This window comes from Musca domestica, unplaced genomic scaffold (genome assembly GCF_030504385.1).
Source record: "Musca domestica strain aabys unplaced genomic scaffold, Musca_domestica.polishedcontigs.V.1.1 3, whole genome shotgun sequence".
Lineage (NCBI taxonomy): Eukaryota > Metazoa > Arthropoda > Insecta > Diptera > Muscidae > Musca > Musca domestica.
In genome coordinates, this window is record NW_026712299.1 from 23,732,308 (window position 1) to 23,747,349 (window position 15,042).

General features: G+C 35.9%; 1 protein-coding gene across 2 annotated transcripts in view; it reads left to right on the forward strand.

Moving 5' to 3' along the window:
• Positions 1-15,042, forward strand: part of LOC101887284 (protein sax-3) — a 273,480-nt gene that overhangs the window by 244,197 nt on the left and 14,241 nt on the right. Inside the window, exon 12 of one of the 2 annotated variants that reach the window (XM_059124601.1) lies at positions 7,481-8,844. In XM_059124601.1, coding sequence (XP_058980584.1) covers positions 7,481-8,844 — 1,364 coding nt within the window. Of the gene's footprint in view, positions 1-7,480; positions 11,086-15,042 lie in introns of those variants that run through there. The other variant, XM_059124600.1, reaches the window with a different exon arrangement.

A 15,042-nucleotide genomic window follows, 5' to 3' on the forward strand; every position in this document is an offset into this window, starting at 1 on the left:
ATTTTACAGGGTATTATGCCTTTGTGCATTTCTTTGTAACATGCAAAGGAAAGGAAATAGAACTCTAGTTCTTTTTGATGATCTGTCCATCCGTCTGTCCATGTGTTTTGTAAACAAAGTAAAGGTACAATCATTTGCTTTACCAGAGGACGAATCCTATTGAAATAAGAATTGGTCCCAATTTAGATGAAGCAAGTAAAAAAGCAGGGCCGAACTTTGAATACCCTCCACCATTTGGAACGAATTAGAAAATTAAAAAAAAAAATAATAAATTCCACTAAAAATTCTTTTAAACTCTTTAAAATATCTAATATAGAAAGGTGCCGATATGGGGGAATATACGATATTGTGGACCTATAAAGACAAATCTATGTCTGCGTGTAAAGTACTCACAAGGAACTCCTTGTGTGGATTTTCAAAATACCGAATATCGCGTGGTATCGTTATATGGGAGCTATACGTTATCGTTAACCTATATAGATAATTCTCTGCCGAGGTATAAAGAACCCACAAGGAACTCCTTGTGTGGATTTTCAGACAATTCCGATGAAAAATGTGGGTAAAATCATAAAAATACCGAATATCGGGGGGGTACCGTTATATGGGGGATATACGATATCGTGGACCTGTAAATACAAATCTCTCTCAGGGGATGAAGTACTCACAAGGAACTACTTGTGGGGATTTTAAGACAATTCCATTGAAAAGTGCGGCTAACATCATAAAAAATACCGAATATCGGGGGTACAGTTATATGGGGGATATACGATATCGTGGACCTATATAGACAATTCTTTTTGAGGGGGTAAAATGTCCACAAGGGACTCCTTTTGTGGAATTTCAGACAATTCCATTGAAAAATGTGGCTAAAATCATCAAAATACCGAATACCGTGGGTGTACCGTTATATGGGGGCTATACGATATTGTGGACCTATACAGATAATTCTCTGCCGAAGTATAAAGTACCCACAAGGAACTACTTGTGTGGATTTTCAGACAATTCCATTGAAAAATGTGGCTAACATCATCAAAATACCGAATATCGGGGATACCGTTATATGGGGGCTATACGATATCGTGGACCGATATAGCCCATCTTCGAACTTGACCTGCCTGCAGACAAAAGAGAGATCTGTGCAAAATTGTAGCTTCCTATCTTAATTCGTTTAGACTGTAGCGTGATTACAACAGACGTACAGACGGACGGACGGACAGACGGACGAACAGGGCTAAATCGTCTTAGAATTTTACGCTGATCAAGAATATATATACTTTGTTGGGTCTAAAATGATTATTTCGATGAGTTACAAACGGAATGACGAACTTAATATACCCTCCATACTTTTTTTGGTGGAGGGTATAAAAACTGCAACCAACTTCAGACTGCTGTCGTTTCTAAGTCACTAGTCCACCAGCTGTTAAAATTTTTTCAGTGACAGATCATTATATTTTTTACCAGCGTACAAATGCATTTTGGTGAGAATTTTCCTGAAAAAAAGTTATTCGCGATGAAATTCAAGCGTGATAGTGTCATTTCTTTATATTTGGCTTGAAAACCAAAAGTGGCTATCGTTAGAGCACTCCAGCATTTAAATGTCAATAAAACTTTTGTGTCTCGTAGCGTCGCTCGTTACCGTGATACTGGTACCGTAGCCCGATGTCAACGAAGTGGACGGAAGAAAACAGCAACTTCAGCAGAAATGGTTCGAAAAGTAAAGAAGCGATTTGATCGAAACCCGCGTCGCAGTGGCTGAAAAATTGCTCGTGAGCTAAACATATCGCAATATTCCATTCGGCAAATATTGAAAAATGAGCTCGGGGTAAACCCATTGAAATTCCAAAAAGTACAAGAACTTACACCGCAACAGAGAGATAATAGACTCAAAAGAGCTAAAGAGTTGCTTTGCTTGACCGAAAGTGGTGAACTGCCGAATTTGGTTTTCTCCGATGAGAAAACATTCGTTGTCCAGCGGTTTGTAAACAAACAAAATGATCGTGTTTACTTGCCAAAAAGGTCAGCTGAAAATGTGCACCGTCGGTTGGCCACCAGAACTCAAGAGCCGGTCATGGTGATGGTGTTGGCCGCCATAACAGCTGATTGTCGCTCTTGGCATCAGAATAAATGTCGAATATTATCGCGAAAATATTCTGAAGGGTGTATTAAAGCCTTGGGTACATAAATATTTTGGCCGCAGACCTTGGACATTCCAACAGGAGGCACTGAGCACGTGACACCCAAGAATGGTTACAAAATTAGGTTCCTCGCTTCATTTCCAGTGCACAATGGCCAACAAAATCTCCGGATACCAATCCATTGGACTATTGTGTCTAAAGTATTTTGAAAAGCAAGTTTGGCACTAAAAAATACCAAAGTGTCGATCACCTCAAGCAAGCGCTTCACCGGGAATGGGCAAAAATGCCGCAAAGAAACATTCGCGAAGCGTGTGCCGGTTTTATTGTCTCTTTGAAGGCCATAATTCGTGCCAAAGGTCACCAATTCGAACAAATCTAAACTTATTCTAAAATTTGATGCTATTTCCGACATTTTTTTGCTTTCATTCAATAAAATTTAAAAAATATATATATATATAAATATTATGGCGTTTGATTTTGTTGCAGTTTTTTATCTTACCCTTTGCTTGTTCTATTATTCGTTTTTCTTTTCAACATAGAAAAAAAGCAAAAAGTTCTGAATTTGTTCGACTTCGAAATTTTATATGCTCATTCCATGGTTTATATAAGGCTGGTTAGACCATCTGACAACTTAGTTTGCTGTGGAAAAAATACATTTTGATTTGAAATTCAAAGGGATTTAAATCAGAATAGTGCAAAACTACTGAGTTTATTGTCAAAAGTAAACCTATACAGGCGTTGACCCATTCATACGAATACAATTCTTCAACATTTGCGGTGAAAAAACATCGTAGGATTGCATAGGGTATTAGGTAGGGGATGTAAACATGAATATCATTATCAGCATAATTCCGGGACGTTTGTTTCAACATTACGCAACTAATTACACATATCCCACAAAAATTGAAATTTCACAATACCTTTTGAACATAAATCGTACGTGGGGAGGTCAGTCTACCTTATGACGGAGTTTACGTGCTTTCATTACAATGCTTATAATTCAGCTATTAGCAATTTAAAATCTATAATTATACGTCTTGTAAAACTTTCTATAGCATCTGAAGGCTTGTTTAGTTCTGGTGTGTTTTCGCCTCTCAAGACCCTATTTAAATTACCTCCAATCGTCCTAACACGTCACAAAAAAAATATGTCTAACATACTAATATTTGCTAACAATACGGTTTTCTGTGAGCCTCAAAATCAGAAGCTTTCTTTGCGATTTTCTAATCTTCAACTCTTGAAAAGAATCGTTTTCACGGAGGATACAACGCCGAATCCTATTAAAATAATATTAGAAGATCTCTTTAATTTTTCCCCTCTTCGTAAATAATTCCACACACACTCACCTATAACTTAACTATTACTGTGTAGTGGTGGTAGATGTAATTTCAGCAAAAGGTTCTCCCAAAACATACCTTTAACACAAATTTATAACAGCTTCACTTCTATTTCAACTCAATTAGATTTTATGAAAACCCTACAAAACGAAAAGGATATCAAGAAAAGAAAAGCAATTAAAACAGAAATATTTTCCGCAAGACTACTAAATTCCAAAGAAAAAACACAAAAAACCCTCACCAAAAGCTGGAAAATATGCTCAACAAACTGAACTAATTAAAAACCACTTAAGTTATAACTTCACAAAAAATACTCGAAAGATGGAAATATAAGAAGAGCATCTTAAGTAAGTTTAGGCCACTTGTGCCACATAGTCTCGGCATACCGATAGCAATGAAAAAATGCCAGGTAAATTCATCTTTTTTGACTCCTCAAAAGAAGAAACAACACCAAAATAAAATTGAATACGATACTTAATTAAGAAAACTATGTTAAAAGATGTTTCAAAAAATGTTTTGGGTGGAGGGAAAATAGAGAAGGTATAAATATCTAGGGGCATTTATTTATTTTTTTCTTTACGGAAATTTGAAAAGAAGTAAAAGGAACAAGTGTTGAGTATGATATGATATTTGGAAAGAATACCTAAGCAACAGCGAAGGCATGAAATTGTATTTCACGAAAATTGAATTAAAATTTAATTTATTAAAAAAAATGCAGGTTTATGTGTCAAACCTAGGAAAATATTTCATATTTTGATGACGGATCAAAATATGCTCTGAAGGGTGAGTGGGTTTTTTTTTATAATTGAAAGGAATGGGGTTCAATTTAGAAGAAAATGTTTTTAGAAAACAGGAATACAAATGCTACCCCTAGAATGTCCATTTAATAGGGGAAATAAAATACGTGGATATTATGGTATAACCATAATAACCAAATGTAATTACAAAGGTTTTTATGATAACGCACACCGCTGTGCCAGAAATGTTTTATTTTGAAAGGGAAGACCGATTTTTCACAAAACCTCTAATTAAAGCATAAATCTTTCATTTTTATCCCATTTCTGAGGGACAAATGGCCATAGCGGTCACTTTTTGTCCTCTGTCTATTTTGACATTTCTAAATGTTAAATATTCAACACAAGGCAATGAATGGGTACGACTATACTTAAGGTTACAATAAGCGAAAATGCTACCTTAAAATTTTTCGTTCAAGTTAAGCCTATTAGTACTCAAAATGCGCAATTTGTTCGGTTTGAGAATTTTTTTTAATCACAGTGTTATTCAAATTTGATCTATTTCCAGAGAAAATTTTTTTACCTTTTATCTTTACCTTTTACACCAAAAGTCTTTTAAATCTTTCATTTTGAAGTTTACCAAGGAGAATATTAGTAAAACCATTGCACAATAGACCCACATCCATTTTTTCTGTTCACACGTAAGCCGTAGAAACCAACAGTGCCCTTAATATTAAATTTCAGGATTCAGGCTCTATCCATTTGGTCAACGGCAAATTTAGTACTTTTTAGTATGTTTTGAACAATCATAGTATTTATTCCCAAATCCACCTGCTTCTCTCAAAACGATATGCCAACAGAAGACCCCATATTAAATTCCATTTCTATCCCAGCACCCTATGAAACATCTTGTGATTTTCGTACGTTTTTCTCACGCATTTCTAAAACTAACTCCTCTTCTCAGCTACAAGCATAAAATGTGATATCAAAATCAATTTTTAGGATTTCAGCTCTATTCCTTCACCCAATTCAAATCCAGTACTATTTAGTGCGTTTCGTACAAAAATAGTACACAATTGCAAAAACGTCTCCAAAACTTAATCCCCGATACTAACAGGGAACTAAATATCAAATTTTTGGGAATCTAGCTATACCCCTTTACTGAAAACCGAATTTAGTGTTATGTAGTACTTTTCATTCAATTAAAGTACAGATTTCCAAAACCCCTTCATATCTTAACCACAGATACCTACAGTGACATCTATATCAAATTTCTGGTTTTCAATTTTATTTCTTTTCCCAATACCAAATTTAGTACAATTTCGTACTTTTTGTACAATTATATATCCACATCAAATTTCAGGTTTTCCGCTGTAATCCTTCACCTAATTCAAAATTTAGTACTATTTAGTACTTTTAGTATAACTGTAACACCCAGATACCAACAAAGACCTCAATATAAAATTTTAGGGATTCCAGCCCTACCCCTTTTACCCAGTACCAAATTTAGTACCATTTAGTACTTTTCATAAAAATGTGGCACAAATTTCCAAACCACCGCTAAAACACATCAAAACTCTAAATATTAAATTGGAGAATTTTTTCGCTATCTCTTCAACCGGGACCAAATTTAGTACCATTTAGCACTTTTCATACAATTCGTATAATTATGATTCAAAAACCACCTTCATATCTTAAACACAGACATCCTCCAATACCCAAATTAGTACTATAAAGTACGTTTCGGACGATTAAAGTCACATATAGAACTTTTCGTAATTTCGAATTTTATCAAAATCATTTAATACATCTATTCTGCAATCCTCCACTGACTCTCATTCGAAATTTCTGAATTTTTGCTTTGTCTAAATCAAAGTATTAAATGTTTAGTTCCATTAAGTACTTTGGGTATAATTATAATACACACATCCAAAACCACCTCCATATGTCCAGGCTACACATTTCTATCTCTATTTGTTCACCCAATAGCAACTTGTAAAAAATAAAGCAGTACTTAGTACTTTTCATGCACTTCTAGCAAACATTTCCAACTCCACCTCCTTGTCACAAAACTACCACCAAAGAGACCCCTATAAAAAATTACAAAACTCCAGCCTAATACGTTCACCCAAAACGAAATTTTACCAAATTTAATACCATTTAGTACAGTTCCTATACTTTGTACATATTTTTAAAACCAATCCAATTTACAAAGAATTGTTTCTCATGCCAAATTTCAAGATTTTCTCACTTTCTGTTCAGACTATTCCAAATGGTACCAAATTTCGTGCATTTTAGTACTTTTGGTACACGTATTGTTAGAATTTCGAAAAACGATTTACTTTGTCTATCCTATACGTAATCTATAACTTCAAAGACTTGACAACAAATTTTCGATTTCCAGTCCCATTTCTTTCGCCAAGTATCAAAGTTTATACTATTTAGTACTTTTTAGTACATATTTCCTAACTCCCGCCGATGTCAACCAAAACCAAACCAAAATCAACCAAACCACACAAAAAGCGAAATTTGAGAAAAAAAAACTGACCTTATCACGCGACTCAAATAAAATTTCAATGTTCTAGCTCCAGCCGTTTCTGGACTTGATTCTCACTCCGTCATATCATGACCAAATTACAAACTAAACTGAAGCAGTTTGACAGTGATGCAAAACACAAAAAGTGTAGTCCAGTGTAATCAAAAAGATAACACCTTAAAAAATCACCCTTTAAATACTAAGTGATTTTTTAATATTCGTAATAGTAGAGCTTCCGCCATGCTGGCCATTACCTTTTTGTAGTGATATCCCTATCGTATTCTATATATATATACAAACTGTAATCTTGTCCGGAACCAAGTAATCAATCTCCTGCAATTAGTACATCGTTAGTACATGTTTCACGCAATCTATTATTTTCCTTTTTTTTAACAAAATTGCTAATGCGACAACATTTCCAACTAGATGGGTGGAGAAGTAAACGGATTTACAACCAGTGATTATTTTATATTGACTTCCAGGGAACATGAAATATTATTTGAATTTGAAAAACAAAGCAAAGAAGGCGGCAGAACATCAAAATGTTGGCATTTTCCGGGGAAACATAAAACGTTCTTGGTTTTTTTTTTTTCTGTATAAAACTTGTATTGCATGTACATTTCAGGATTCTTTCGATGTTGATATTAAAAATTACATTTTGAGTTTCGTTATTTGTTTTTTTTTTTTTCATTTTCGCCGTAACTCATATCGCTTCTTTTGTTTCTCTTCCATTTCCAGACTTACACCACTAAACATGCCGGATTATGCTGAAGTTGCATGTTCAACATTTAAAACTCCAAATGGCGGAAGTGCACATGCAACCCTGCTGCAGCAGCAACAGCAGCAGCTACTTGCGGCGGCCAACAATAAGGCCTATCAACAGCAGCAGCAGCAACAACAGCAATCACTTTATGATAGTTGTGGTGCCTATGCAACAACAAATCTTGTGGCCAATGCCAAATTATATCAGAATCGAGGAAACGGAAATAGCGCCACAGCAACATCCTCCCTCAAAGCCAGCCAGCCAGGGGGTGGGCCAGGTGATATTTTGGATGGACTACGCGGCGGAAATGAACAAAAATTATTGTCCTCATCAACAATGCGCTCCAACAACAACGATGATTATCGCTCCACCATGGGCAGTATTACATCCAGCCTCTATTCAGCACCACCTAGCAATCATTACTCAATGGGAGGCGGTGGTGGTGGCAACGGCAGTATAATGGGTATGGATAACAATGCCTTTGGCAACAATCTGTTATCGACATTGCCCGATAAAATGACAGCCAGTACAGCATCCACGGCCATTTTGTCGGCCTCCCCATCAAAATCAGTATCGACATCATCACAGCAGAAAAAATCCACAGCAACCTCTTCATCGACATCATCCGCGTCCTCGTCGAATGCGGCAACGGGCAATAAAATCAACATTACCGAGAACCGTTTTGATTTGATGAACAATGAGCCATTGCAACCGACACGTTTAAATCCTTTTAATACGAACAGCATGCAATCACAAAGTCAACGGCAACAACAACAGCAGCAGCAGCAACAATTGCAACAACAACAATTACTGGTGGCCAGCAATGCTTTGAAGCAAGGCCTCGGTGCCTATGCCAACACAACACTGGCCACACAAATGATCAATGGCGGGGGTGCTGGCACTCTACGCCGGCCACGTAATCCGAAAATGTTCAAAAGCGAGAATAACATTAATTTCGGTAGCCTCTACAAGAATAATGGCTCACTGGCCAATAATAAGTCTGGTCAACAGCAACAACAACAGCAGCAACATGGCAGCCAAACCGGTTCCCATTTGGATTTTCTGACCAACAGCCATGCGGACACATTCAATGACAATGATTTTTCACTGATAAGTAACTCGACCAATCAGCTGCTCAATGATTGGGCTTCTAGCTCTTCGATTGCGGCCAGTGATTATCATCATTTTGGCAGTAAGCAACCCAATAAACAGCATTTATACATCAAATCAAAAGATGGTACCTGGTCGGCCGTGTCCTCGGATGCCTATCAGGCATTTCGACAGCAGCAGCAACAACAACAGCACCAGCAGCCTCCACCATCGTATGCCCATGCAGCAGGTGATAAACTATTACAACCCTCAACCAGTTATAATAGCCCCTCCAACAATTCCACCACCAACAACACAACAAATTCCTCCGCAAATCCCCCAAATAGCTGTAGCCAAAATCTCAGCTGTAGTAGCTCAAATTTAGATGCCGCCATTACCACCACCAATAATACCACAGCAAAACCAACAACAATAACCACCAGCACCACCGCTAGCGATAATTTATTAAATAATCATAATACGAATAAATATTTTAGTAGTTTTGGTCCTTCGGCCAATGTGTAAGTTATGTATTAATCAAGCCACCACCTACTCCTACTCCTTCTTCTCCTCCTCCACCCCCTCCTCTAACCCATAAAATAATGCAAAAAAAACGAGAAAAGCAAAAGATTGAAATGTATTTATTATCCATGAAAAAGAAAGAAAAAAAAACGAAATTATAGCTAAGTTAATGGTCCTAGGATCGATGCAAGGAATTAATCATTAGCCATAAAAAAGAGAACAAAAAATAAAATAAAACTCTCTCAAAATAATGCAAATATTCCACTATCAACATCACCACCATCACCACCTCCTACTGAAGCCTCCTAAATGCAGTAATAAAGAAAGAAAAAAACGAAACTCATAAAAAACTTACAGTCGAATATGGCTAAAATGGAAAATTGGGGGGAAAGAAGGGCAGGACTCATAAGGCTACAGACTACCCTAATATTAAGAATTTCGAAGTTAAAAGTAGGATATCCTTAAAAAAACTTGGCATTTGAAAAAATTTAGTTGCAACTCAGGACATGCATAACCGTCAGTTTCAGGAGGGATATCATGAACAATAGATGTTTAGAACCTCCGCCTAAGGACTTCATATGGTACACTTTATATCTTCAATTATAACTCTTGTCGAAATAACGTCTTTCGTCCACAAATTTCTCTGAACGAATTTCCTTCAGGAAGTTAATAATTGCTTCCCAAGTATAACTCTCTCACCACTACTAATACATATATTGTGAGCAAGGCTATCTTGGGTCCATCGGCTTTCCTGTCTGACGCGCAGAATAATTCTCGAATGGGCTACTGGACTACACATGGTACACATTACCCTATATCTTTAAAAACGACTTTCATCGAAATAACGGCTTTCGTTCCAAAATCTCTCTGTACAAAGTTTCATTCTGGACTTTTTGTTTGCAGCCAAATGTCCTCGTGCGTCAGCTATGAGCAGCCTCGAACGAAAAAGTGTAAACAAATCACACGTATTCTCTCTCAAATTACATTTGCCATTTATTTGGTAGGCCAAGAGAGTCTATCATCACTATTAATACATATATTGTGAGTAAGGCTGTCGTAGGTCCATCGGTTCTCCTGTATGGCGCAGAGAATAACTCTCAAAAGGAGTATCCGAATTGGCCCAAACTTTGTTTGTTCATATTCCAAAATGGGCAATACAAGTCAACTCCTTTGGAATATTTTCACAGGGAAGATTAAGAAGCAAATAAGTAAGTTCGGACTGGCCGAACTTTGAATACCCTCCAGCATTTGGAAATAATTTGCGAGTTAAAAAAGATCTTTTAAAAAAGGCTGTTTAGATTATAAAAATATGGAATATAGGGGGTTAGCCTATACGAAGAGGTGCATATGCAATTACGATATACAAGTACGAAATTTGAAACAATTCCGGTGAATTTTGTCCCTAAAATCATCAAAACACCGAATATTGGGAGGTACCGTTATATGGGGCCTATACGAAAACGTGGACCTTTGTAAGCACTTTTCTGGCATGGGATATAGCACTTATTAGGAATTTTTAATTTCAAATTTGAAACATTTCCGTTGAAAAGATATTAAAATGCGAAAATCTGAAGGTACATAATGGAAACACATGCTGCCAATTTACAACAAATTCGGGTTAAAATATGTCTAAAAACCCAAAATACCGTTAGGCTGTCAGTGCAGGTTTATTGCGAAAATATCACCCTCATCGCTCCAAGATATATTTCTTTCAATTATTGGCTTCGTCCGTATCTATTATTCATTCCTCATTACAATAACAGGTACTCCGTTGAAATATTGTCCTGAATCCTAATTTTACGGCACATGTTAAAAAGGACGTCTTTGAGACATGTTGCAAACTAAGTTGTGTCAGATTAATCCAACTTTTTGCCCTACCCCTCCGTTTTACCCATGTTCGACTGTAATCACTTTTTCGTAAACGAAACGAACACTATGTACAGTATAATTGTGATCTTTTGAAGTTTAATGAAAGTAGTAAAAAAAGAAAAGAGAAAAAGACAAATATTAACAAAAAAAATGACTACTATTTCAGCAATGAAATACAGCAACAACAGAAAAAAATATACGATTACAAAAAAAGTTATGACTCATATTTTTTACAATTTTTTTTTTAATTTTCCGGTTTTTTCAATTCATTTCTGAATGCTCATCCGTTGAAACGACTCTCTATATATATATATTTATTTAGACCAGCTTAGTAAGAGCCAAGCAGGTTAGAAATGTTAGTAGCGTTTAGCAAAAAAACCAAAACAAAAAAAAACCAAAAACATAATAAATTATTTGTAATGATATTGTATAGAAATCTTTAAGACTTTTAAGAATTCAAAGGTTATATTTGAATTTAAAACAAATATAAAAATATAATTAATTAAAAAAAAAAAACTGAATAAGCTAATTAAATGAAACATGAAACGAACACTTAATTCCACTGCCATGTGGTTTATGGTGCAATAAATTAATTCAAAAACTGATAAAAAAAAACTCTGTGTTTCTTTGTATGCAATTTTGGGTCATGATTCCACACGAAAGTTGTGGTCCATTTTACAGCTAAATATATTGCAATGGTCATCCAAAATGCTTGACTTCTTCCCTGTCCTTAACTCTCTTTTGATGCGAAATTTCGCGTCGATTAGTTTTCAATTGTTACCTATAGAGCGACTACAAAATTAGAAAAAAAATATTTTCTTTTTAGTCCATTTGCACCTCTAAATATACATCTTAAGAACAATAGGCTTTAATTCTGGCCCTAACCCTACCCCCACACAAAATTTCGGGAGAACCGGACGATAATTGCGACATGCATATAATACCCTCAAATCGCATGCGATAAAAAATGAAAAACAATTCGACCAAAGATATTCACTTTTTATACCCTACACCACATAGTGGTAAGGGTATTATGTCTTTGTGCATTTGTTTGTAACATGGAGAAGGAAACGAGATAGACCCATAGTTACTTTTGAGAACCTTCATAGAATCACTTTCTGAGTCGATTTATGCACGTCAGTCCGTCCGTCCGTCCGTCTGTCCATGTATTCTTGTGAACAAGGACGAACCCTATTGAAATTGGTGAGAATCGGATCAAATTTAGATATAGCTCCCATATATATCTTCATCCGATTTCGGGTTAAATGAGCACCAAATGTCCACAATCGGTCCAAATTACCTGAATTTTGGCACACCCAACCGAGTTCGGCCCAGAAGCAATTATATCAAATTTGGAGAAAATCGGTTCAGATATAGCTATAGCTCCCATATATATCTTCATCCGATTTCGGGTTAATTGACCACCAAATGGCCAATATCAGCCCAAATGGCCCGAATTTTGGCACATTTGACCGAGATTAGCCTTAAAGCAAATACAACAAATTTGGAGAAAATCGGTTCAGAAACCGCTTTAGCTCCCATATATATGTTTTATCCGATTTGGTGTTTAAGCCTCTCACATTCGTAATATGCACTCCACAAGAATGATATTTGGTACCAGATATAAGATACAGCCCAGAAATAGCTGTTTGAAATTTTATCGAAATCGGTTCAGATTTGGATATAGCTCCCATATATATCTTCATCCGATTTCGGGTTAATTGTGCACCAAATGGCCGATATAAGTCCAAATGGACTGAATTTTAGTACCTCGGACCAAATTCAGCCTAGAAGCAAGTATATCAAATTTAGTGAAAATCGGTTCAGATATAGATATAGCAACATATATATGTTTCATCCGATTTAGTGTTTTAGTCCCTTACATTCGTAATATTCACTCCACAACCGTGATATTTGGTACCATATTAGATGGAGCACAGGAATAGGTGTTTTAAATTTTATCGAAATCGGTTCAGATTTGGATATAGCTCCCATATATATCTTCATCCGATTTCGGGTGATTGACCACCAAATGGCCGTAATAGCATCAATTTTGGCAAATCCGACCGAAACCAGCTTAGAAGCAAGTACACCAATTTTAGTAAAAATCGGTTCAGATATAGATATAGCTCCCACATATATCTTTCATCCGATTTCCCTCACATCCCTCACATTCGTAATATGCACTCCACAGGGATGATATTTGGTACCAGATATCAGATAAAGCCCATAAATATTTGATTTTAATTTTATTAAAATCTGTTCCGATTTGGATATGCCTCCCATATATATCTTCATCCGATTTCGTGTTAATTGTGCATCAAAAGGCCAATATCAGCCCAAATGGCATGAATTTTGGCAAATTCAACCGAAACCAGCCTATAAGCAAGTACACCAATTTTAGTAAAAATCGGTTCAGATATAGCTATAGCTCCCATATATATCTTTCATCCGATTTGGTCTTTAAGTCCCTTACATTCGTAATATACTCTTCACAGGAATGATATTTGGTACCAGATATCAGATAAAGCCCAAAAATATTCGATTTTAATTTTATCAAAATCTGTTCAGATTTGGATATAGCATAGCATAGCATGCTCTTCACAGGAATGATATTTGGTACCAGATATCAGATAAAGCCCAAAAGTAGTCGATTTTAATTTTATCAAAATCTATTCAGATTTGGATATAGCACCCATATGTATCTTCATCCGATTTCGTGTTAATTGTGCAACAAATGGCCAATATCAACCGAAATGGCATGAATTTTGGCATATCTGGCCAAATTCAGCCTAGAAGCAAGGACACCAATTTTAGTAAAAGTCGTTTCAGAGATAGCTATAGTTCGTAAAATGCACGATAAAATTAGATAGATTTTGATTTTGTACCAAATATCTCATAGAGCTCTGAAATGCCCTGTATAAACCTTTTTACGAGAGCTCTACTAAATATGCATAGTGGTGTAGGGTATCATATAGTTGGCCCCGCCCGACTTTTGAGCTTTCCTTACTGGTTTATTGGTATATTTTTCGGCGATTTTATTAGATTATATCGTTTTCAGGCAAAAGACCACTCCGAATTGATGGGAATTGTGAAAATCGGTTCTTGATTTATGAGCAGAAAAATATTATTTCTTTTACATATATCTTGTACATAATTTGCTATATGTCCGATTTCTTGGCTATCAGCATCACTTGAATGGTCAGATGTGATCTTTTAATGTATTTGTGATTTGGCTGGGATTGAAAATATTCGCGGTTTAGTGAAAATTTTCCAATTTTATTACATAAAAGATAGGGTCTATTTTACTTGCTAATTATTGTCCGATGACCACCAAACTCTTAAACTCCAACTCCATGCAAATTTTCACGTCGATTGGTTCATAATTATGGCCTACAGAGCAAGTGCAAAATCAGGAAATTTTTCTGTTTTTGGTCCATTTCAACCCCTAAATATCGTGCGATCATCTCCAAAAACAATGAGTTCTATTCTGACTATAACCCCAACTCCATTTTCAATTTCGTGAGGATCGGTTCATAATTGCGGCCTGTAGCTTGATCACAAATTAATATGAACAGACGAACAGATGGAGGGACGGACATACATAGCTAGATCGACTCATCTCGGCGAGATAGGAAGATCCATATATACTTTCCTATGTGGGAAATCAATATTTCGAGGTGTTACATAATTTTTGGCCCAATTAAACTTATAATACCCCCAACACATAATGTTGTAGGGTATTATCACTAAAGTTCGGTCAAGAAAATTGCAAAATGTAGCAAAATTCCGTTGATGTATGCCAATATAATTTGGTTCAAACATATGAAAATAACCGCCAAAATGTCTTAAATCTGGCGGTACAGTCTATGGGGAGTTATGGCTATATCTGGACCGATTTTCACCAAATATGATGTGCTTGCTTCTTGACTGAATTCGGCCATTTGGTGCACAATTAACACGAAATCAATTGAACACATATATTGGAGATATATCTAAACCGATTCTCATCAAGTATTATTTGCAAAATTTCATCTCAATCGGATAATAAATGCGA